The sequence below is a fragment of the Scomber scombrus genome, chromosome 11, assembly GCF_963691925.1.
Source record: "Scomber scombrus chromosome 11, fScoSco1.1, whole genome shotgun sequence".
NCBI classification, from domain to species: Eukaryota; Metazoa; Chordata; class Actinopteri; order Scombriformes; family Scombridae; genus Scomber; species Scomber scombrus.
Genome location: NC_084980.1, coordinates 23,089,712 through 23,113,206, shown reverse-complemented (window position 1 = coordinate 23,113,206; position 23,495 = coordinate 23,089,712). Strand labels below are relative to the sequence as shown.

At 38.1% G+C, this 23,495-nt stretch overlaps 1 protein-coding gene across 1 annotated transcript; it reads right to left on the bottom strand.

The window, feature by feature from the left end:
- Positions 1-10,205: 10,205 nt before the first annotated feature.
- On the bottom strand, positions 10,206-23,268 carry LOC133990410 (arylsulfatase I-like). Its single transcript, XM_062428716.1, has 10 exons — positions 23,082-23,268; positions 21,396-21,535; positions 20,322-20,471; positions 19,339-19,413; positions 18,121-18,295; positions 16,811-17,047; positions 15,920-16,066; positions 14,881-15,021; positions 12,649-12,753; positions 10,206-10,727 (listed from the first exon to the last, which is right to left on the bottom strand). Exons 1-10 carry the CDS (start codon positions 23,262-23,264, stop codon positions 10,308-10,310), a joined length of 1,773 nt encoding a protein of 590 aa, XP_062284700.1. The 5' UTR covers positions 23,265-23,268; the 3' UTR covers positions 10,206-10,307.
- Positions 23,269-23,495: the final 227 nt, after the last annotated feature.

Sequence of the window (23,495 nt, the reverse complement as noted above, 5' to 3'; positions counted from 1 at the left end):
TCTTGTGTACTGCCCACTGCCATGTTTCACCAGATGTTTAAGGATTCAAACTGTGTGTAAAACAGAACTGAAAAGCTGATCTTCAGACCTGTAGAGATGTCACTGCACCTTTAGATAAGAACAGAACTAAGGAAGTGTTGGTTATTATGTTATTGAGATATAGAAGAGTATAACTTTTAATACTAGCAAAGTGCCAAAGCATCCTTTAACCCTTACATACTGTTAGGGTAAAATCTGACCTGTTTTGACATTTGCCAGCTGTAAAAGCACTCAAATGACTTTTACTAAAGTGGCTCAAAATGCACAAACATGAAAATAGGTGCTACAAATGTTATACCATTGAGGCTGTTATGGGGCAAATTTGACTCATATCTATTGACATGTCTTTTTGTTAAATGAATAGTTAATAGTTTTAATAAGATAGTAGCTATGAGGATTTCTTTTTATGATGTAGCAGTGAAGACTGATGGCTCTAATGGTTATACAATAAACTACACAGCTCCATAAAGTTCTTGTCATTTTCAGTTTACATAAAATACATTTCCATCATTATTGCTATGTTATATTTTCACGTCTTAGGTAAAATAGGACATGATATTTTGTGATAGTAGGTGTTTTTTCTCCAACAACAAATGTTGTAAAACCTAAAAAATACACTCTCTCTGCTCTCTGAAACATGAATCAAGGTTTAATCACATTTATTGATCAGTCAGATCGACTATTGATGCTTTCTAAACACATCTGTGGTTCAGAATTTGGTATAGACACTTTTTATGAGGGGATTCTTAGACTGGGGAAGTAGAATATGAACAGTATGTAATGGTTAAAGAATATATTTGGTGATATTCTGCACTTATTTCAATATATCTAATGAAAAAGCCAAATTAAAGAATCCTTCTAACCATCTTGATAACAAGTAATTAGTCTGTGAATCCAAACCCTGATATATCTTACTCATCTGTGCCATAAACCTTCACTGTTTTCCAAAAAATGTTAAAAACACATCAGTGAACCACACCATTTGCACTGAGTGACATGCTATTCCCAAAAAAGTTTATTCAGACTCAATCCTACAATCCTGCTGCCAGAAATACTCACTAGAGCACCAAATCCGGATTTATCCACAGCAGAAAATAGTCCGCAACAAATGCAACTATTTCCTCCTTTTTGAGTAACATTTGATAAAAAACTACTGCTCCCAGCTGTTTTTTAGGAGATTACTGACCTTTTTTTTTTTATAAATGTAACTATATATTTTGAGCTGTTTTTAAAGGCAGTCCTCAGAAGGAACCAGCGGTTTTAGGATTGAGGGCATTGTAGAGGCTTTAAAGTATATAGAAATGGACAGAAAGCTGTTTTTATAGTATTTACTCATAACTTGGATCATTCCTATGTAGAATATTAAAAAGGCAAAGGTATTATTTTGTCAATACTTTGGAAAAACTTGCATTTTTTGTTATATACTTAAGTTAAATTGACACCAGTGACTTAGCGAGTTGTAAATTGTAGTTGCTGCTGCAGTAAATGAGAGTTGTGCAACGCTGCCAGGCAACCTTAAAGAGAGGTTATTTTCTATAGAGAGCACAATCAAAGCGGAAGCGAGCCGGGCCCACAAAGACGCTCTCACACCCAGGCCTCATTATCTGCGCTCTTGGCTCGCTCGCATGTATACTAACTTAATCTCCCCCACAGCCACCATCGTATCTTCATCTACACTCGCTGCTTTCAATTACCGGGGAGAAGAAAGCCCTTAATGAACAGCAGACATGCTCAGTGGAGACATGGTCGGACTGGCAGGCTCATTAAAGGCTGATGAGTCAGAGGGCAAGCAAAGGGATTGATCAAGGTTGTCTGCAAATGCCTGACTACTTTGTTCAGGTTACCACAAGCAGCTCTATTGTCTGTCCGCTACCATCTATTAGTGTTAGTGTATCTTTAAGCAAGAGTCTGAAACTCTTAAAGGTCTCAGCATGCTTTAAAGGAACTATGTGAAATGCCCACCAGCTCCCCAATCTCTCTCTCCAAGAAGTTGACGCCTCTCTTGTATTACTTTTTTTCCAGTCAAATGAAATGTCCAAATTGGGACGATGCTGCACTTTTCGGACGGTTTCTTGTTAAAGGCAGTCGTGGTGTTTGGCTCGATTGTTCACACAAAAAATGGAAAGTAGTCGTAGTAGTTGTGTGAAGAACAGGGGCGGGGCTAGAGGGGGGGCTGACTGTTTTTTCGTGGTGCTGGCGGCTTTGTTTCGTAATTACTTTTTTATCTGATTGGCTCGTTTTTGATGCAATGTATTTGATTGGTGTCTGGTCCACAATGGGTTTTTTTTCTAGCTTGTAATATCCGTCGATCATTTTAACCTCCTGCATCATCATATGGGGACATTACATTTTGGCATTGCTGGATCTTATACTTCATTCTGCTGAACTTTGACCTGTTGTCCTTGTTCGTACATGCATTTTTGTGCCACCTAGTGGTCGCAAAAGCACATTACATTGTAAAAAAAAATAAGACGGTAGGCATCTTGGCCAAGTCAATCAGCAGTCGATAAGTTAAAACTTGTTTATTTATGCTTAATAATGTCTGTAGTTTGACATTGGGACTCTGTTATCCTTCATGCAAAGAGGAGGTGTAAATGTAAGGAAATAAATAGTTTGATACACGAGTGAATTAAATGTGTTACACAGTAAAATTAACCCATTGTCCCCATTGTAGAGGACATTTTACTCATCCCAAATATCTTGGAGAAATTAAAAATGCATACATACATGGAATTAATGGCAATTAACAGGAATTAACTGGAAATTTGGGGTAATTTATACAAACTGTATCAACTGTATACAAACATAAATATAAGCATTTTGTTTTGTCATAAGCAGACTGCAAACTAATACAAAAACTTTTCAAACAACATTTGACTGATTTATTTGTGATCAGAACTTATGATATATATATATATGAATGTTGAGTAAAATAAACATACGTATTCCCTTTACCCCCCCCCCCCCCCCCAACCAAAAAAAGTCCCATGTGATGGAAGAATGCACCGTGCATGTTGAGGCCTCGTCAGTTACCGAAACACTACAGTAAAATGTATTAAACTGAGGCAGGATTTTACAAGTCTGGATCATTTTAATTGTGATGATCATTGATGATGCATTCACCTAAAAGCATAACAGTAACAGGAATGTAAATTGGACAGCATTTATATGACTCTTTTATAGTCTAGCAACCAGTCAAAGTGCAGGAATGTGTTCTTTGACTTGATTGATTGGCTGACTTGTTGGAACTTGTTGGATTTTGCACATCGCTGTCTGGCAAAAGTGAAAAAAGCCAGGCGGAACTTTTTCTGAAGCTAAGCGCTCTGCGTTCGATGGGTTGACTTTATTCAAACGGATGACGTGGCTGTGTTTTTCCCATGTGGGGTTTACTGTTGTTCTGAATGTTGCCTTCGATGCACTTTGTCTGAAACATATTGAGGTCTTTAAGATGATGATGAGAGAGGAAACATCAGTTATCCTTTGGAGTGAACTGGGCCATTGTGTCAGCAAACAAAATAATAGCCTGAAGAGGACTTTTGAATTAAATTACAGCAGAACAAATGGTTTATACTCATTTTAATACAAGTATAATTGGAAGAAGAGCACTAGGAATAGCAGCCAAAAAGCCCCCCTTTTAAAATATAAAATAAATGTATTATTCAGCTTTTAAATTTGAGGCATGAAAACCGCGACAGTGAGTCAAGAAGGAGATGAAATTGGGAGTGAAGAGGTGAAAAGATGAGTGAAGGGTTGTATGAAAAGATGTGACAGGTAAAATAAATAAATAAATAGATTGAGGTTGAGCTTGGAGGAAGGGTGACGTGGTGTCAGTGTTAATTTTTATGCAGCCGGTAGTCTTGTGTCAGACCGGTCTAAACTTCCGCAACATGGGTCATGATGTAAAGTCGCATTAATATGTCTCCAGTCCAAAAATAAGACTGATGGATGCTTTGAAAAGTTATGATGTACCACTTGAGAGCATCAACATTCAGAATATGACCGTAGGGCACATTAGCCATTTTTTCCTAAACACACCAAAAGAGTACAAACTTGAAACTTGTCTCAGTGCGACCACAGAACAGACTTCAATTACAAGTTTTGGTTCGTGTCAGCAGAAAACATCCAAACAGCAGCTCTGCGGTGAGGGAATCCTAATTTCACAGACGCCCACATGCTGCAGTGGTGTAGATCTCATACCCCCTCACCCACCCCCCCCCGTTTCCCTGGAGTGGAACAAGATGAAGACACGATTATTGGTTACGTGATTGTGTGTGTGTGTGTGTGTGTGTGTGTGTGTGTGTGTGTGTGTGTGTGTGTGTGTGTGTGTGTGTGTGTGTGTGTGTCTGAGTGTGAGGGAGGAAGAGAGGGTGAGAAAGGAGATATTTTTATGTAAACTTGCTAAATGAAGGTGTGAGAGATGAAAGAACATAATTCATGTATGAGCTTGCTTAGTCAAAGTGTGTGTGTACGTTTGTGTGTTTTTGTATGTGTGTGTGTGTGTGTGTTATTGCTAGTCATTTTTGGAAGGACATTTTCTGTTACAGAAAGGATTATGGGATGTCAGGTTGTCCTCACTTCATCTCTGTAATGTTTATTTTTTTTCTGTATTTTGCATGAACACACACACACAAACGCACGCACACACACACACACACACACACACACACGGACGGACCGATACTAGATTTTTTTAATAGTTACTTTTTGGGATTTCTTATATTTTTGAAACACAAAACCTCCAAACAGCTGTGATAGATAGATAGACAGATAGATAGATAGATAGATAGATAGATAGATAGATAGATAGATAGATAGATAGATAGATAGATAGATAGATAGATAGATAGATAGATAGATAGATAGATAGATAGATAGATAGATAGATAGATAGATAGATAGATAGATAGATAGACATACTGCTATTTTTACTTGTTTGGTAATAACCTGATAATGTAACCAGACTACATAACATCATGTATGTAATTTCATGTATTTACTTACATAAGCAGTGTTTCAAAATCAGTGAGAGCAGAGCTGAGACTCCCTCAGCAGTGTCTTTAAGTTCAAGTGTTGACTGCAGTGAGATTTATTGAACCCAGTGAAGTGATGGTTAAAAATCACAGATCCTGAGCTCAGAGAGAGTGTGTAAGTTGTTTTGGTGCATCACACTGCATCACTCCTTTCCCACTGGAGCAGCCTGTCTGATATGTGTTTCTCCTGATAGGGTAAAGCACAGATGAGTGTAAATGAAGCAGATCATGTGTTTTGTATATTTAAATACAACAGCATTTTACAACCAGTTGATCTGTAGGTTGTATCAAAGGATTTGGCTCATCTCTCATCCTGGAGCCAGCTGCTAACTACATCCAGTGTACCGTGTTTGTTGAATATTCAGAGACACCTTGGCAGGCACCAGCACTTTTTGGTAGTGGGCATCAAAGCAGCATATTAGTAGCTTCATGATTCATGGGATTTTAATCCCAGAGGATTACATAATCCCACTTGTGTTCAGAGATAAAAGAAACCCTCAATTGAATTATTCCTCTGTGGAAACAGTGTGAAGTAGGAAGGCAACAGCAAGCGTGGAAAATCCTGTTTTAGCCTGTGTGTGTGTGTGTGTGTGTGTGTGTGTGTGTGTGTGTGTGTGTGTGTGTGTGTGTGTGTGTGTGTGTGTGTGTGCTTTGAGGTTTTTAATATTAAGAAGCTCAGCAGATGTTCAACTGTGTGTAGTCAATTTAATCTCTGGCACCACCTGGTGGTTGAATGAACTCTGTGCGGTCAGTTTTCAATATGAAACACAAATGTGACAAATTCCTGTTATAAAACAAAAATATAACATTGCTGTATTTTGTGCTGCAGGATTTTGAATCACACACTAATATAAAACATTTCAACAGATCCACAGATTTGTAATTCTCATGAAAGGATTAAACATTCAGAACATTTTCTGTGTCTAGTATATATGTATCAGTCAATATGTGTGTGATGTTGGTTTTCTTGATATTTTGTTATGTTTGAAGTAAGTACCATCTTAAATATGTCCATAAGATATCTATTAGGAACAATTATAATCAAACATCTGTCTTTCAATAACAATCGTAGCTGTATACTTGAACTTAAATTTGATTTAATTTGCAAAAATTGAGACTTGAAACTTGATTCGGACTCAGTTTTTGACTTGTTTAACTCCCAAAATATGTCTATGTAAGAAAAATAGTAAAGTGTCCAAAAGCTGTGTCACTTTTAGTTTTGAGAGATATCAGTTATAATATAATAGCCGCAGGTCTGTGTGTTCGAGCTTTGGCTGAGAGGTCAGCGCAGTTCTCCGTGGTCTGAGATCTGGTGTGGTGTGACCCCTACTTTGCAAAATTACTTATTTTAACATTTTAACTGTCCTAAAATTAGAAGTGCAATAAAAACAACAAGAACATGATTGTTTCGCCTATTTCAACTTTTATTCAAATACAAATTATTTTTCTGCTTCAAGAAATACAAATACTCTGATGAGCTCTTTGCACATCTCTAAAAAATACACATTATTATTATTATAACTTGATGTGAGGAAAGGCATGCTGTTGCTAGTAAACAGAAAACAAATCTTTTAATCTTTATCCACCGAGGGTGAAGAAATAAAGCATCTACCTCTTCAGTTTCTGAGTAACACTCTGCTTCAACACTCCCACTGTCGCTCCTTTGAGAAACTGGTCGTTGTTTCAGAACAGCCACAGTCACGGTTTGTAAGATATTGAGCAAATACACTGAAATATTTAGAGGTTGGGTGTCTTGCTCAAAGGAGACACAAACCAATGTTGCACTTTAAAAATAGTTTTTACTTCCTCTTCTCTCTCTTTTTTTTTAGCTTTATTCATGACTTGTATACCAGTAAAGTGTCTGTGATAGCAGGCGGGAAAGTCAGCTGCTGGTTCATGTTGTGCATGCTAACATTGGATTTAAGAGATCATTATACAGATACAACAGAGCACTGTACTATTTGGGGGTTTTCTTAATCATTTATCAATTACATTATTCCAATGCTTTCTTCTGTTGAGCTATTAGAAATTTAAAATTCCTTAAAATACAAGAAAACCTCAGCCAGTTGGTTTAGATAACTCAACTTCCCCCTGAAACTGGCTTCATTCAAAACAAAACTTGTTAAATATAAAATATGGTGTTTTTAAAAGTAAGGCTGTCCAGGATTTTGTCACTTTATGTCTCGAAAAATGCTTTAAAAGTGTTTAAATATTGATGTTAGTCTCATAAAAGGCTGAATAAGATGTGTAAAAACATGTTCACATGATGGTTTCTGCTGTTCACAGTAACATGTAGTGGAGGAGACTCAACAGTTCATAGTTAAACATGCTTGCCATTGACAATACATTCAAACAACCACAGTATCAAAAGGCTAGTTTCTGTCAGAGAAATACAAAAAAAACATATATTTTAAAACAGATGTTAAAAATACCTCCATATTCACTGATGTGTGACTTAAATTTTGAACATACAGCATTAAAAAACATTAAGTATTAAAAAAAACCCTTGTATGTGGCAGACAGGTAAAAACAACAGCCAAAAAAAGTGAGATTTATAGATTACATCATCATGCACTGTCACTGAAATAAGTAAACATCTGTTTTAAAACCCACATTTGGGAGTTTTAAGTATTACGAATTACACATTAAAATATACACAGTACATTAAAACCTGTTTACATCAGTTTGCAGATTCTTGAGAACAATTAATCTCCTGTCCAAAACTTTAAAGACAAATGTAATCAAATCAATGTCAAAATACATTTTTACTGCCACACAGTGTCAGTCCCTGTATCGAGAACTCTGTCAGATGGTGAGTGATTAAAATTAAACGGAGTAACCAAAAAGATAAACTAGCAAACAGTTGACAATGTCTGAAATCACAGAATAAATCAAGTAGTGATGTTGAAAATTAATAGCAGCCTTTGAAACAGAGGTTACAAAAAACCACCTTCAGGCAGGATACTTAAGAAATTAAAGGGCCAGTTCAACAAAACCACAAAAAAAGGATTTTCCTAACTAATCATAATATTATTCAGCCATGCAGACAGTTTCCATTTCATTTAGCGAGTTTTTCTATTATTTTCTACTCAGGTACGACTGCCAGCGTCTGTCTAACCATTGAGGTAACGATCGGAAACAATGTCCCGAGTACTGAAATTACTTAAGATAATTCACAGAGGTCACTGTCATCAATTTTCAGTGTTTCCACATTGAAAACTAATAACTGTTAAACTGTTTTTCCTGTGATTTCTTGAGCTTCACAAGCCAAACTCCATTTACCTCCATTTAATGGAGGAAATTAAACAAGACCAGGTCAAAACCTAGTTAATGGCTAGACTGTGTATGGCCAATTTGTTCCAGGGATAGCCAATAATAGTGTCTATAATGTGAATTCCTGGATATTAAATGTTCATCTACAATTTTCTGTAGTGATCCCAGTAATATTTGTTATTAAAGTGTACTGAATTAGCTTATCAGGCACTACTTAGTTGTACATTTAGTTGCAAGAACACTTAATTCTCATTATAACTATTTTAATTATCTGTTAACTTCCCTCTGTTCTCTCATCTTGTTTTTCACTCTGTATTGAGCGTTATGTCAGAGTAGCTGCTATTTAGAGTTACTGTGCACTCTCCCACATGCCTCTATGCACCTTTTTTCTGCCTCTTTCGCAGTTACAGTCAAATAAAGCCGCACCTGCAGAGCAGCTGCCTCACATTAAACTGAGATCACAGCTACATGAGTCACATGTTTGATCTGGAAGACTCGTGTTTTAATGCTGTTATGATTGTGAAAAAGTCAGAGGAATTAAATCTGCATTGCGCTGCTGTCCTCCGCTTTCATCATCTCGTGCCAATTTTATTCTGAAAGAGCATCGGAGCTATGGGGAAACTAGAGGCACACCTTCATCACTCACTCACTTACGGACAACCGGGGTCATCAGGCCGCCAAAGAAACTGTTTGCATGACTAAGTGAGAAAATATGAATGTGTGATTTCTGAGTGAACTGGCCCTTTAAATCTCCAAATGAAAAGTAGGACTGTCAGTGTCACCTCAGATCCCGAAGCTCAGATCAGATCTTTGAAAGTACATATGCTACATGTATGACCAGAATCTATACCAGTCTATACCAGAGGTTTTCAGACACACAACCGAGACATCTGCCTCTGTCCCAGTTAGTTGGTTATCTGTGGGAATCAATCTGAGCCCAGCTTATTGTTTATCTTTTTTTACTTTTAGGCTCATTTGGCAGTTCCTGTTTGACATGTACCCACTAACAGTCAGACAAGTATCAGTGTTTTACTTTGATACTGACGACAAGTTAAAAATGTGATAACTGTAGAGGCAGAAAACGGGTTTCAGGCTTAATTTCACCAACTTCCAATATGCACAGAGAAGGAAGAAAAGTCTAAAGAGGTCAAAAATCCAGCAACACTTGATCGTGATCAATACGTTTCAGCTTATGGCCTTTATGAGGGTCATAAGGGCCAAAACGCATCGGCCTTCTATAAAGTTATTCTTTATACTACAAGTGTTTATGGATGATTCTCAGGCAAGTTGGGAGTTATAAGGAGCGTAATTTTTCTATGTTTTTATATTCAGATTTACAGATGTTTATTCATGATGTATTAAAATATATATAATATACTCAATAAGTGAAAGTCACACTGAATGTAAAGCTCTTAATCATGTCTGTGTGTTCAGATTGGAATGAGTTATGCCCCTGAGATGGAGGTCAAATTAATTAATTGCCTCCATGAGTTGCAGCCTCAACTGCTGACTGTGTAGATAAGCAGCCAAATCAGCAGCCAATAACTAACTTCCCGTTTTTTTTTTGTTTTTTTTTACAATACTTACATGCACACGCTTCCCTCCCCTTCAACTCTACCAATGGGAGAGTACCTACTTTCAACTCTCACCTTCGTACCTTACTGTCTGAAAACCTCTGGTCTATACTGTAAATTACATGACATAATGACAGTAATGTTTCAGAATAATAATAAAATAAAATCACCTGTTTTGACTTGAATAAGAAGCAAATGAAAACCAGTGGAAGGACATGTTTTACATGAGTTCTTGAAAGAAGTTCACTTCAGCTAAACCTTAGTGGAATTAACCAACTTAACCAATTTTTCACCAGTTTGCAGAAGATGTTAAAATGTAAAAAATAAAAATAAAAAAACATTCTAAAAGTCTGACATTCATCTCGTGGCTGAAAATGTTCACCGATCTGAATCAGATCCGATTGGACATCATCCTGGTGTTCAGTTTCAGAAAGAACGACTTCAGCTTACACAGCTGGCACTTCTTCTTCTTCCTCTTCTTCTTATTTTTATTTTTCTTGTAGACCCCATCATATTTTCCCTCATTATCCTCCTCTTCGTCCACCCAGGGGACCCAGGCTCCACCGTGCTGGCTGGGATTGGCTCGTGGGTCGTCGGGTGGAAAGTAAACCGGCACGGCCGTTTGGTTGTAGTAGACGAGCCGGGCCAGCAGACGTTGCACCACGTCGGGTCTCTGGTCTGCCAGGTCCTGCCGCTCGTACGGGTCGCCCGTGATGTTGAACAGCCACACGTTTTTGTGGATGGGGGATTTGTAGTATATCGAAAAGCCTCGTTCAAGGTTCCACCAGCGACCAGGAAGAGTGGGAAGAACCTGTGGATCAAAATGTTAGATTTATGTTCTTCATGATCGAGATCCAACAACGGCGTATTGGGGCCCTAGATGTAAAAAAAATAAATAAATACTGACCTGGAGGAGGGGGGGGGGTAATATTTCGAGAAAAAATTTGGGAAAAAAGGCGTTTTATTCTGCCAAGCAATCACATAGCCTCACTTTGCAACACTGCAGAGAAGTTGCTCGTCGTGCATTATGCCTGCCGTGCCAAATTGTACTTTTCAGTGGGGTTTAGCAATAAGAAGATACTTGTTATCTTAGCCCAGAATCACCATATCATCGTAAGCATCCAGACTTTGAAAAGACATTGTATTTCTCATAAGTTTGTGGGTTTATTGCTCGCAAATTTGCAACTTTATAATGTCAGAGAATATCTAATTTTTTCTCTCGAAGTATTACCTCCCCTCCTCCTGGTCTTTTTTTCCCCCCCACACCTCATTCGCCGTCGTAAGAGCTCTCTTCGAATAGGTACTTAATTTTTTTCTTTTACCTTCTACTTTTGGATTGTTATGCACCACGATACCAAGGCAATTGTATGTGTAAACCTACTTGGCAGTAAACATGTTTCTGATTCTGAATTATGAAACAGAAGAGTTAATATAGTCAGAATAAATGTGTTACAGTTTTGCTCTTGGATCTAAACCACCAAATGGATTTTATTTATACTATGCATAAATAACATTCCATCTAATCAGTGTTGAGATTCATTTCATTCATTTTATGCAGATGACACAGTTTTATAGTATGCACTTGCTTCCACTCCAACTTAGGCTCTAACTCCGCTTCACTCTGCCTTTGAGGCTTTCCAGATATCCCTTGTTTATAACAGACATACCTTAAAGCAATATTTCAACATTTTGGGAGATTATTCACTTTCTTAAAGAGAGTTAGATGATTGATTCCCCTTTACTTGTCTGTATTTAGCACACACACTGTATTTCTCCAATGGTAACAATCCACTGACCAGAACCTCTAAAAGTTGATTTATTATCTAATTTTTCAGTTCCACACAATAACCAAGGCGACTTGAAATTCAGCATTTAATGGAGATTATATGGCAGACTATTTCTTGGCCGGGACCTGTAACTACCTGGGGTCCCGGCTGGTTGCCAGATTAGCCGTTTTCCCCATTTTTCCAGTCTTTTCGCTAAATTAAGCTACATAGCTGCTGGCTGTAGTTTCATATTTACTGTACAAACATTAGAGTGGTATCAATGTTCTCATCAAACCCTCTGTAAGAAAACAAACAAGCATATTTCCCAGAATATTGAAACATTCCTTTAAATGCAGATTAGATTTAGTACATTGTTATTACCTTCACATTCCCATATCGCTGACTATCTATGCTATTAAAACTTAAAATGGTAACCACAACACACTTTTTGAATTTGGATTTCTAGCAGGCTGCTAGTCAAGATTCATATTAAACATTTAGCCTCAAATTTGAATAAAGTAGGCTTCCCGTATATAATTAAAGACTGTGTGCTTTTATTATTTGTCAGTCAACATTGATGTCTGTACTTGATTAGAGTTATTCTGTACTGTTTATCACAGGATGTTAAGTAAATTTCACTTTGTATCACCTTTTTGTCGATAATAATATAATATAATATAAATCTTAAATATTGTAAGTAAAGTACAAGATTATTTAAAAATTGCTTATCCTTAGATATTCCATATGTTTGTAATAATTTTGGCAGAACTGGTTTCAGGTATCATGCACCTTTATAAATGGAAAAAACTTCAATCTTCCTTTACTATTTGATGTTTTTTATGACTTTATTTTCTAGCTTGTTTGTTAGTTGTCTGGCTTTAAGCATGCTGTTTCTGTATGCTGGTTGTGTGATTGTTTCCCTATGAATCAATAAGACTACCTGGACCTAAAATGCAGTATCAGTACCTGTGGTGGGACCCAGTCTCCGTGGCCTGGGTCTCCTGTTAGCAGCTTCCAGTCTCCAACTCTGATGGCAGCCTGGACTGATGTGTCCCACACTGGCTGCGGGGGCTGAAACCTGAACTCGGTCGTTGGGTGGATTTGGGGTAGGGTTGTTTCCGGTAGAGACATGTTCTGGTATTCGGGTAACGTCCTTTTAGACTTGGACTTTAAATGCAATTTCATCTGTGTCTTAGATTTTAACTGAGATGGTCCTGATTGTGACAGTTCCCTGTTTTGGGGTATAGTCTGCCAGGATTTTGACTTGAAATGTGATTGTATCTGAGGCTGAGATGTGGGGCGAGATGTTCCTGACACCGACGGCTGCCGGTGGCCGTATGGAGTACCACTGGAGTGGACCTTCAGATGGACTTTGTAATTGGGCAGTGGCTGATGCTGAGAGTAGACTTTGCTCTTGGGTTTGGGCTTCAATTTCGGGAGGGACTTGTGCTTCGGTTTGGGAATGGGCTTTGATTTAGGCTTGGGTTTTAGTTTAGCAGCTTGATGGGAAAACGCCCGAGGCTTCTTTGTGGTCTTTAACTTGAACGCTGACTTCTGCTTTGGTTGCTGCTTCAGAACCTTCTTCTTTTTCTTTAGCTTCTTAAAGGTGGGATCCTTTGGTGCTTTCACTGCCAAATCAAAGAAAACACACAAGTAAATTAGAAATATGAAGTAAAGACTCTTTTAGTGTTGTTGATGCTGTGTAAGCAGATAAAATAACATCATTTTTTAATACAACATAACTATAAGAGACACTGGGGCTTATATGTCTATCTTCTTTGTCTTCCTTGTATAAATCCTTAGTCCCATGTTATCTTAATTTCTCTCTTCCCTACTTTCCTGTTTTTCTTAATTGTGTTTACTTCTTGTCTTGGTTCCTTGCTCTCTGTTTTTATCTTCCCACTCTTCTCAATCTGGTTTGAAAGTATCCCGAACTGTGGTATAGGCATGTGTTAACAGCTACAGTAGCAAGTTCTGTGAAGCTGCACAGTGACGCTTTGAGCTGAATGCTAACATGCTGATGTTTAGCAGGTGGATTGTTTACCATGTTCACCAGCGTATTTTAACACGTAGCTATTGCTAATGCTGTAAACACAAAGTACAGTTGAGATTAATATGAATGTTGTTAGTTTTGCAGATATTTGGTCTTAAATTTTGACTTGATGATGATGCTAGTGGAAAGGTAAAGGATCATCAAGGTTATCCAGAGTCTCACAAACATTTTAGTCTGGACCAAAGCGGTAGACTGACCAGCTGTTAGACATTGCTAACCCTAGATTTACACTGCTAGCTTAAAACTGAATATACTGTTAACACTCAAGATGCACATATTAGCTTTTTTTAAAGCTTTTTTTTAACACTCATCTCACAATGCTCATCAGGAGATTGGAGTTTGCTCAGTTGGAAAATTAATTATTAATTATTATTAATCATGTGCAGATATCTTACTAATATCCATGACCACTGAGAAAACTAAGATGTGGTCGAAAGCTTTAATCTAGATTTATATGAGTTCACATTTAAAAATTCATGAATTAGGTAGTTGACAACCCATTGCTACAGTATATGTGTGCATTTTAATAATTTATCTCATAATGAGTAAGGAGTTTGCCTTGAAATTACTCGAGTAGCGTCTGAGAACAACCGTATTCTCCTTATTTTGGTTACCTGAGACTCATTCTGCGCTATTAGCGTCCCACGTCATACTTGGAGCTAGGCCTGAACAATATATCGTTATCTTATCTATCTATCTAGATATGAACGTGCACGATATTAATATCGCAAAAAGCAACGATATGGACGATATCAAATGCCCCCTCCCCCCGAGTTTACTAGTTAAGTGCTGTTTACAATAAGTGTTATAAATCTGTGAAGCATTGTGTCAAAGCAGACATTACAGCATAATACATTATTTATTTATTTTTAATGTATTTATTTTAATGTAGCCAAAGACTTAATTTTCACTGTTATATTTAAAATATTGTTAAGCATTGTTGCAAAGTAGAGGCTGCAGAAATTTTTTTTATTTTTTATTTAAACACAGCTTAAGACAGTTATTTGTCTGCTTTGATTAATACACTATTTTGTTGAGTAACTGCACTGTAATGTCCATTTGGTGTTATTATGCTGTTTTGTATCATATATCATATATCATATATCGTATCGATATCGAGATATTTGGCTTCGATACTGATATACAATAATTTGTCCAGATCGTGCAGTCGTACTTGGAGCAACAGATTTGTGCAGCGGGTCGATGTTATGAAGGATCTCCTGGCGAGGTGACTCCTTTCCCTCGCTGATGGTGGGCCAAACATCAAAACCATCCAGACCCTGACTCTAACAGGGAGACAAGCACAGAAAACAGAAAGAGCACAAGGAGTTATGTGTAGGTTAATGAGAGGCCCCAGGAGGTTCTGTGAAACCATAAAAAACTGTCTTCATGTTTCCTGCATTGATGTTGCCAGAACAAATACTTGTCCATTGACCACACAGGAATAAATAATAAGATTTTCTTAGGTAATAGAGGCTATCGAGTTCATATATTAATCAGATATTGTTGTGATTGCAGTCAAGATAGTTGTGCTTATCTACTTTGGCAGTGGAGCCCATGAAGCATAACAAGCCAACAAAGCTTTTTGGGAGCTGTGCACATACTTGGACATAAAAGTAATTTATGTCTGAACTATTAAAAGTGCCCTCATCAAAACAGTTCAACAGACATTTATCGACATCATAGTAAAAAAAAAGGACAGTTTTACAGTAGCAGTGTATCCTGAACATTAGTAAAATCTGAGGCCAAGACAGTTATTCATGTTGATTGAGGTTTTCATGCTGCTTTAACCATGACAGCAAATAAACTCAAGCATTAATATAATTTCAGCAGGAGGCACAGAGCGAGTCAGATTACCGCAGAACAGATTATAGTGGAGTAAAAATGTTTGGTGAGATAGCTAGAAAAACATACAGAACTAAAATCCAGCGGAAGAGCCTTACATTGTTATCTCTGCTCTGTTTTGCAGCACATTAAAATGGTCAGTAATGCACTCAATGACAATGCCTCGTTCATGGTATTTAATCTTTACTATCCTGTAGTCAAGATGAGGCCTGGCTAAGAAACAACAAACAACATGCAAGCAAATACAAAGCCAAACACAAAAAAGTGATAAAAAAGAGGCAGAAAAATGCAAACATTCACTACTTTTGTTATTCAAATATAGTTCTGAGTACCACTAACCTGGCTTATGTTTCCCCCGGCCAGGCCCACCAGTGTGGGGAACCAATCAGTGATGTGAAGAAGAGCTTTAGAGACCCGTCTCCTGCGTTTCAGCAAAGGGCTATGTACAAACGCCACCCCACGCATTCCTCCCTCCCAGTACGTACCCTGAAAACACAGTTATCAACTTTGATTGCAGTCTTTCTTTATTCATGTTAACTCAACACAGATTTTCATCTTTTTCTTAAACCAGTCCATACTATGTTTATACCGACTATTACACAATGGCTCTCTAATGCACTTCCAATGCATGAGATGAGGGATAAATCCAATCCAGTTATCTGTCCAAAAACACATTCAAAAGTTTATATGAAGCCAATATGAAGTATCTGCAGGCGTCAGTCTGCAGAGTTAGTCAGATGAAATGGGTATCTTCCAAAGTTACAGTCCTTTTAGTATGAAATTACCTCTTTAATACTATTAATCCACACCAGCTGAGCAAGAAAACACTGTGTGTGGAAATACAAAGAGGTAATTTCTAAGTCATAGCTGCCACAGGGGATCATCAAAATCTTTTAAGATTGATCCTGAGGAGAACATGAATGTCTGTGCCAGATTTCATGGCAATCCTTTCAACAGTTGTTGAAGCGTTTCAACTCAAAAGCAACAATGACAACCTGGCGACACTAGAGGAAAAGTAAGGGTATAACCAAGGTTTTTAGGATTCAGTGTCGGAAATCATGATTTTCTTCATAAAATTTCATAATAATCGATCCAATAGTTGATTCAGTCTGAACAAAAGTAGTCGACCAACTGAACGACCAATCGACACGCGCTAACATGGATTAAAATCACATAAACATTTCTAAAGCACATAAAAGTATGACACAAAATTCAATTAGTGAATGATACCTTGCGACCTCGTAGCGGCCAGTTGCTCCCGCCTGTGAACGGCTGAGCACCATTGTCAGTAGAATAGATGATAACGCTGTTTCGGTAGTATCCATACTTTCGGAGGGCGTAGGTGACATTACGGACCGCCTCGTCCACTGTAGAAACCATGGCGGCAAACTTTCTCCTGGCGACGTTGGCCATGTCACGGTACGGGTAGATGTAGGACTTTGGGGTCTGAAGAGGAGTGTGAACCGCCTGGTGGAAAACATTTAGACAATTAATCTGCACGTGTTCATTTTGTAAAGTTTAAAGTTATAGTTGAAAGAGAGCATCTTATCATGGTGGTATGATCAACTATAATAGAAGGAAAGTGTCTTATTATAGATGCTGACACCGTTTGTTGTTGACATTACCAACATTAATATAGCTACAATATTTTTGGATAGAATAATGTCATGTTTTTTGGGGTTACACCACTTTCTGGTGTACCTCTACATCAATTAGTGATTACCTACATTTCCCAGAATGCCCCTTAACACTAAAAGCATACTTCACACACACTTTCAGACAGCCTCTCCTAGAAGGCTTAACTTGTCTGTGCACATTAAAAGTGACAGAAATGGGGAACACTTGGGTAGTCGAGTGGTTAAAGCGCCATAATCACAGCATCCCTAGTTTGAATTTGGCAAGGGACCCCTGCTGCAGGTCCTTCCTCTCTCTCTCTCTCTCTCTCTCTCTCTCTCTCTCTCTCTCTCTCTCTCTCTCTCTCTCTCTCTCTCTCTCTCTCTCTCTCTCTCTCTCTCTCCCTCCCTGCTTCCTGTCAGCCTCTTTATTCAAAGTGCATGAGCTGGAACTCAGTGTTCCTACTTTCCTACTTTCTACTGCTGGGAAAATCAATTATTTTGCTGTTCCTTGTCTCAAACCCTCCAATCCTCCACACACACAACCTGAAATCAAATGAACATGACGGACCACAAAAATCAAGCAAATATTCCTCTTTTAAGTTAAAACACAAGTTAAATTTTCTGCATGGCACGTTTTTAATTTAACAGTTAGAGTTCATCGGGCCCTAAATAGTGTGTCAGAATAAATTACTGGTGCTCATGGACAGCACAGTAAACACTTCAATGTGGCCTCCATGTGTTTCCAACTCTGTTTACTTCCTACAACCAGACATAAACTAACATAGCATTAAAACATCTATTCAGGCTTCATTGTTCTCTAAAATATGTTTAGCATCTTTGACGGTATCTGAAACAAACAATTCAATCTTTATAATTCTGAGAGGATTAAATTAATTTCTGGGATGTCAAACATAAGCACGACACCTGTAAGGAGAGCAGCAGGAAGAGCGGCTTGTCTGTTGGGTCGTAACTCTCGAGGATCTTGCGAGCCCTCTGTGTGAAGAGCACGGTGGAGTACTTTCCTTCCTGGCCCCACGCCACGCTCTCGTCGTCATGGAGATCGTACCCACACAGACCCGGGCCATCGCAGGACCCGTAACTAGAGACAGATGGAGAAATGCAGTATGACTTATGGGAAATGAAAGAGAAGTGGAATTAACCTGTGATGTGATTGATTGTAAATACTGGAGATTGATCAAACGATGGGTGACGACGTCTTAATTGGTAAATTAAATTCTTCCATCCTCGCTTTCGTGCATCTCTCTTGCATCACCCACTGGGGAGGCGCTAAAACGTGAGGAAGAGGCGCAAGTGAAGGAAAAATAGACACGTCAGCTAATGGAAAGAACCAATTTTCGGGATAGCGGCATCAAATCTACAGGCATTTAAACCTGATATTAATACGTGCTCTTGTTATGGCCATTCTGTCTGCACCTTGAACAGATCTTAATGAGCTTATTGGTAAGACAGTAATGGACTGTACTTATATATTATATATTTATCTAGTCTTTTTGACCACTCAAAGTGCTTTTACACTACATGTCACATTCACAGATTCACACACCGATGACAGGGGCTTCCACGTAGGCAGAGGGAGCAAATTGGAGTCAAGTACTTTGCCCAAGGAGACATCGACATGTGGACTGCAGGAGCTGTGAATCGAACCGCCAACCTTCTGTTGGTGGACAACCGCTGTACTTCCTGAGCCACAGCCGCCCCTGGTGTTGGCGCATAGGTCAAGGGAAGCAATGCCATGTTGAGGCATCCTTTATAATATTTAGGAGGGAAGCTATACAGCTTCTGTCATTACTTATATGCTCTGTAGCTGTTGCTTCAGCCAGCAGGAAGACACAGTCTCAGCCAGGCGACCTTTCAACTTGACAGGATGTAGTCACACTGTACAGATTGTACAATGTGGACCAGACCACCTCCAGATGTGGTTATTCTGATCACAGTGTGTTCTTTGTGTATTTGCACTTTGCTTTAACATGCGTTCTCCTCATCCAGATGGGACATCCGGACACATGTCGCATGTTAATGCCAGATTAGGAAAGACAGGCAGTGATAATGCAAATCAGTCTGTAGATAGTTCAAGTCTATGCATTGCTAACTTGTTTATTCCAGTAATAATAATGATCATACCTGTAGTAATCCACACTTCCTGTTAATGAACCAAAGAAACTGTCAAATCCCTTTCTGGTGGGCAGGCAAGCCTTCCTGGAAGAAAAGTCAAAGAGAAAGAGGACTGAGCATCAGATTTTCAACATTGTTTGATAAAAGTTGCTAACAATGGCAATCACAATACTATATACAGTGTTTTCTATTATCTAAATCCATGTATTACTTCTTTTTGAGCAGTGTTTGGAAGATAACTGGCAAACTGCTTTATTAGGTTCTACTTAATTCAATTGAAACCATTAAAACCCAGCCTCTTTGTTCAGTGTAAGATGGTTTATTGAGAAGTCCTCCTTGGCAATAGTTTGGAGAAGGGTGGGCGCCTTCAAAAAATACTTAATACTACTTGGATGAACCTTCTGTCTATCATCATATTACCTTATGAGGCAGCTGGATTCAAGAAAATTACAAGAAAAACACAAGAATCCTCACAGGACCCTGATTGGTCTCAACCACACCAAGCTCATAACTTGAAGCCTGATGAGATGGATTCTCACGTGATGATTTGATGTTGTGATCTCGCAAATCCAGCAACCTGGCAAGGTTCATTTTTGGTGGTGGTCCAGCCTAAATTTATTGAACTACCAGACTGCTTAGAAAGTAGGGAGCCTTCATATTGGTCCAGTTTCAATAATGAAATCTGCTGTGCTTTTTTAACCTGGGATTATTAAACGATAAAATAAACATTGCTAAAATCAGCTTTGTTTGCAATAAATAGATATAAAGTTGAGTAGCTGTCAATAAGCAGCAATAACCACATCAGGCAGATGAAGAACACATTAATACCTGAACAAAATCAAATAATCAAACACGTCTAAGTGAGGAGGAAAAGTAATAAATCAAGCTCTGTTGTCTTGGAATCTAAAATAATATAATAACTCTGTAGTCATTCAATTCTTTGTAACTACATTCCTGATAACAGGTTATAGTCTGTGCAGTCTCTATCTTACCTGTAGAAGCCCAGGTGCCACTTGCCGACCATGTGTGTGGTGTATCCGGCCTCACGGAGCCTCTCGGGCAGCGTGTCCATGTGTGACGGCAGACAGCTGGGCTGACGAGGTCTGATGATGGAGTGCTGCAGTCCTGTGTGGATCTGATATCTGGAAGAAAAAAAACTAGTTACTGTCGTTTGTTCAAGGTACAGATGATCAGGGATTCATTTGTACCCAATAGTAAAGATAGAGGTTGGATCTTTTAGTTTCACTAATCAATAATCAGATTATTCAGAGCAGCTACTTCATTCACACCAGAGCTTTAGACTCAATATCTGTGCTACTCTTTGGTCAGCTTCAACATCTTTCGTGTCAGACCGCTCTGAACTAACAGATACCAGCAAAGTATCAGACATTCAGAACAAATTAAGCTTATTGATAAACAGAATTAACAAAGTCGGGATCGCGTTAACTGCACAGATGAGCCGATACACAAATCTTCACATCCGCTTTTCTTTAAATTAATGCCACAGTTTCACAGCCATCTCAAGTAAAAGTAGAAAAATATGGTTTCCTACCTCTTTCCTGCCTGTTTCTTGTACTATTGTAACATGTGAATTTACTCCCTGAGGATCAATTAAGTCTTATCTTACCTTGAACTAATAATCTAATGAACTAAAAAAAAGACATTTGACACATTTCTACAGCAATCTGACACTGAAACCAGAGCAAAATAAGACCAGAGTGTATGAATTAGCCCTGAAAGGATTTGTTAATTCATTACTTTGTCATTGTGATTCAAGTCAAATACACAAAATTAGTCATTTAAAGACGCTGCTTTGGCCTTTGGGGCAATGGCATTTTTTTGCTATTTGACATAAAAACAAAATAATTAATTGAAAAAAATAATTGACAGACAAATAAAAACTTTAAAATAGTTGTTAATTTCAGTATTAGCATGAATCCTACTGACATCAGGACTTTGCTTTAACTAAAGTAACTTAAAAAAAAAAAAGTCAAGACGGACGAGCAGATGCACACACACATTACTCAAATTTCATGCAGTTGGCCGCTCTGAGGAGGCGTCCGTACCTGCCGGTGATGAGCTGGCTGCGTGACGGTGTGCAGATGGGCTGAACGTAATAGTTCTCCAGCTTCACGCCCTCCGCCGCCAGCTTGTCCAGCGTGGGAGTCTTGATGGTCGGGTTATGGTAACCTATGTCGTTGAAACCCTGTTTTCAGAGTCACGGAGCCATAAAATAGTTTAGTTATATGTTTCAGATTCACATTATTCACATTTAGTAACAGATAATAGTAACTGCTGTCATTGCAAAACTGATTCCTATACAAACTTCTATATCTTTCTGAGTGTAGGAGCCATTTACAGCTTTATATGTGTTCATGTTTAAACCTCCGACCACCAGACAAAGCATCCTTTTTGTCAGATATCTGATAGAGATGTTAAATTTAAGTTGCTGCTCTGTGAGAGAGATGCCAAGCTGAGCTCCCAGTATTTTGTTCATGCCCATTTGTTTGGGTTTTTTCCCTCTCTGGGAACATTTTGGTTTATTTCATGTGAGAAGAAAAGCAAACAGAAACAACAAAGAGTCACGAGTCATTACTAAACCTCACAGCCGCTGCTCCTCAGTGGCTTCTTGAGGGCAGCACATAGTCACTACACTGTAACCATTTCTAGATGCTGGTTTTTCTAACCCTGAAGTTACAAAAAAAGCTGTTTTCATAAGAGTCAAATTGGCCATTGAGAGCATCGGGTGGGCCAGCCGCCTTGAAACTGATCCCTCAGTCAGTTCATACACATATTTGAACATACAATAGTAGAATAGAAATAAGGCTCGCAGATTCAGTGACTTCTTTTAAATCACTTCTCAAAACTCACTTTTACAGACTTGCTTTTATGTGATGTTGTTTGTTTGTTTGTTTATTGTTACTGTCTTTTATTTCATTTTATTTTACTTTATCTCGTTTATCTTATTTATATGTTCTCATATTATGTTCTCATCATCTCCTTACTGTATTTCATTGTGCTCTACCTTCATCTTGTCAGTGTTCTCTGTGTTGTGTGTCTTTGCTTTGTGTTGTGCTGCTTTTGCTTTGTCTGTCAAAGCATTTTTTAAACTCTGTATTTAAAAGGTGCTATATAAAATAAAGTTATTATTATTATTATTATATGTGATTGAGTTTTTTCTTCCATTACAAGAAAGAAAAAAAATCATTTAAAAAAAAATATTTTTGACTTGAAAGGATATTCCCAATTTTATGCCATAATAAAACCTGTTAATTTATAAATGTAATGTTTTTGCCCCACATCTACATTACGTTATACATACACACATACGCATACATAATACAAACATAATTTTTTCCTTTTTCTTCTGGTACTAAAATGTTAGATTTTTATTTATTTGTAATATACACAATATGTTCTTAAAGTTGAGTAAATGTCAAAGCAGCTTGAAACTGGATCATGAAAAACTGACTACAAAGTTTTCTATGTTTTATGAGATGCAGAAATGTAAATAAAATATACATTTAAACGAAGTAATACATTATAATTGGTGTAAAATACATTTAAAAAATCATCTATCCTTATATAAATGTCATTATATAGTTGATATTTTGGGCTTATTTGTAAAATCCTGTATTCAGAGTAGTTATCTGGTGTTGTATTCACATTAACAGCTTGTTATATGTAATATAATTGCTGCAGGAAACATCATCTGAGCACTCCTACTCACACACACTCAACCCTACACACACCTGGTCGTCTATGAGGATGAATATAATGTGCGGCTGGTTCTTCTGCTTCGGTGGCGTCTCCTCATTTCGAGCATTTCCGTCCCTCTGGTGATGAATCTGGTTCGGTTTGGACCCCTGAGCGGACAGACAGTCCAGGCTGAAGACAGCGCTCAGTACAGTCAGAGCGACGGCAGCAGCCTGCATCTTTCCTACTGAAAGAAACCCAAAAAAAACAAAACAAGGAGATTTTCTATGAACAAAACTACTGTACCAGGTTTGCAGGGCTCAAAAAATGTCTGCAATGAGTCGGCACAAACTCACACTAGCATGCAATCACTGCAGGACCAACTGTAAATCACAGAACCACATTTGAGCTGGACTTGCCAACTTGGCTGTAACTACAATTTGAAACACATCCATCTGTCGCACAGCTAA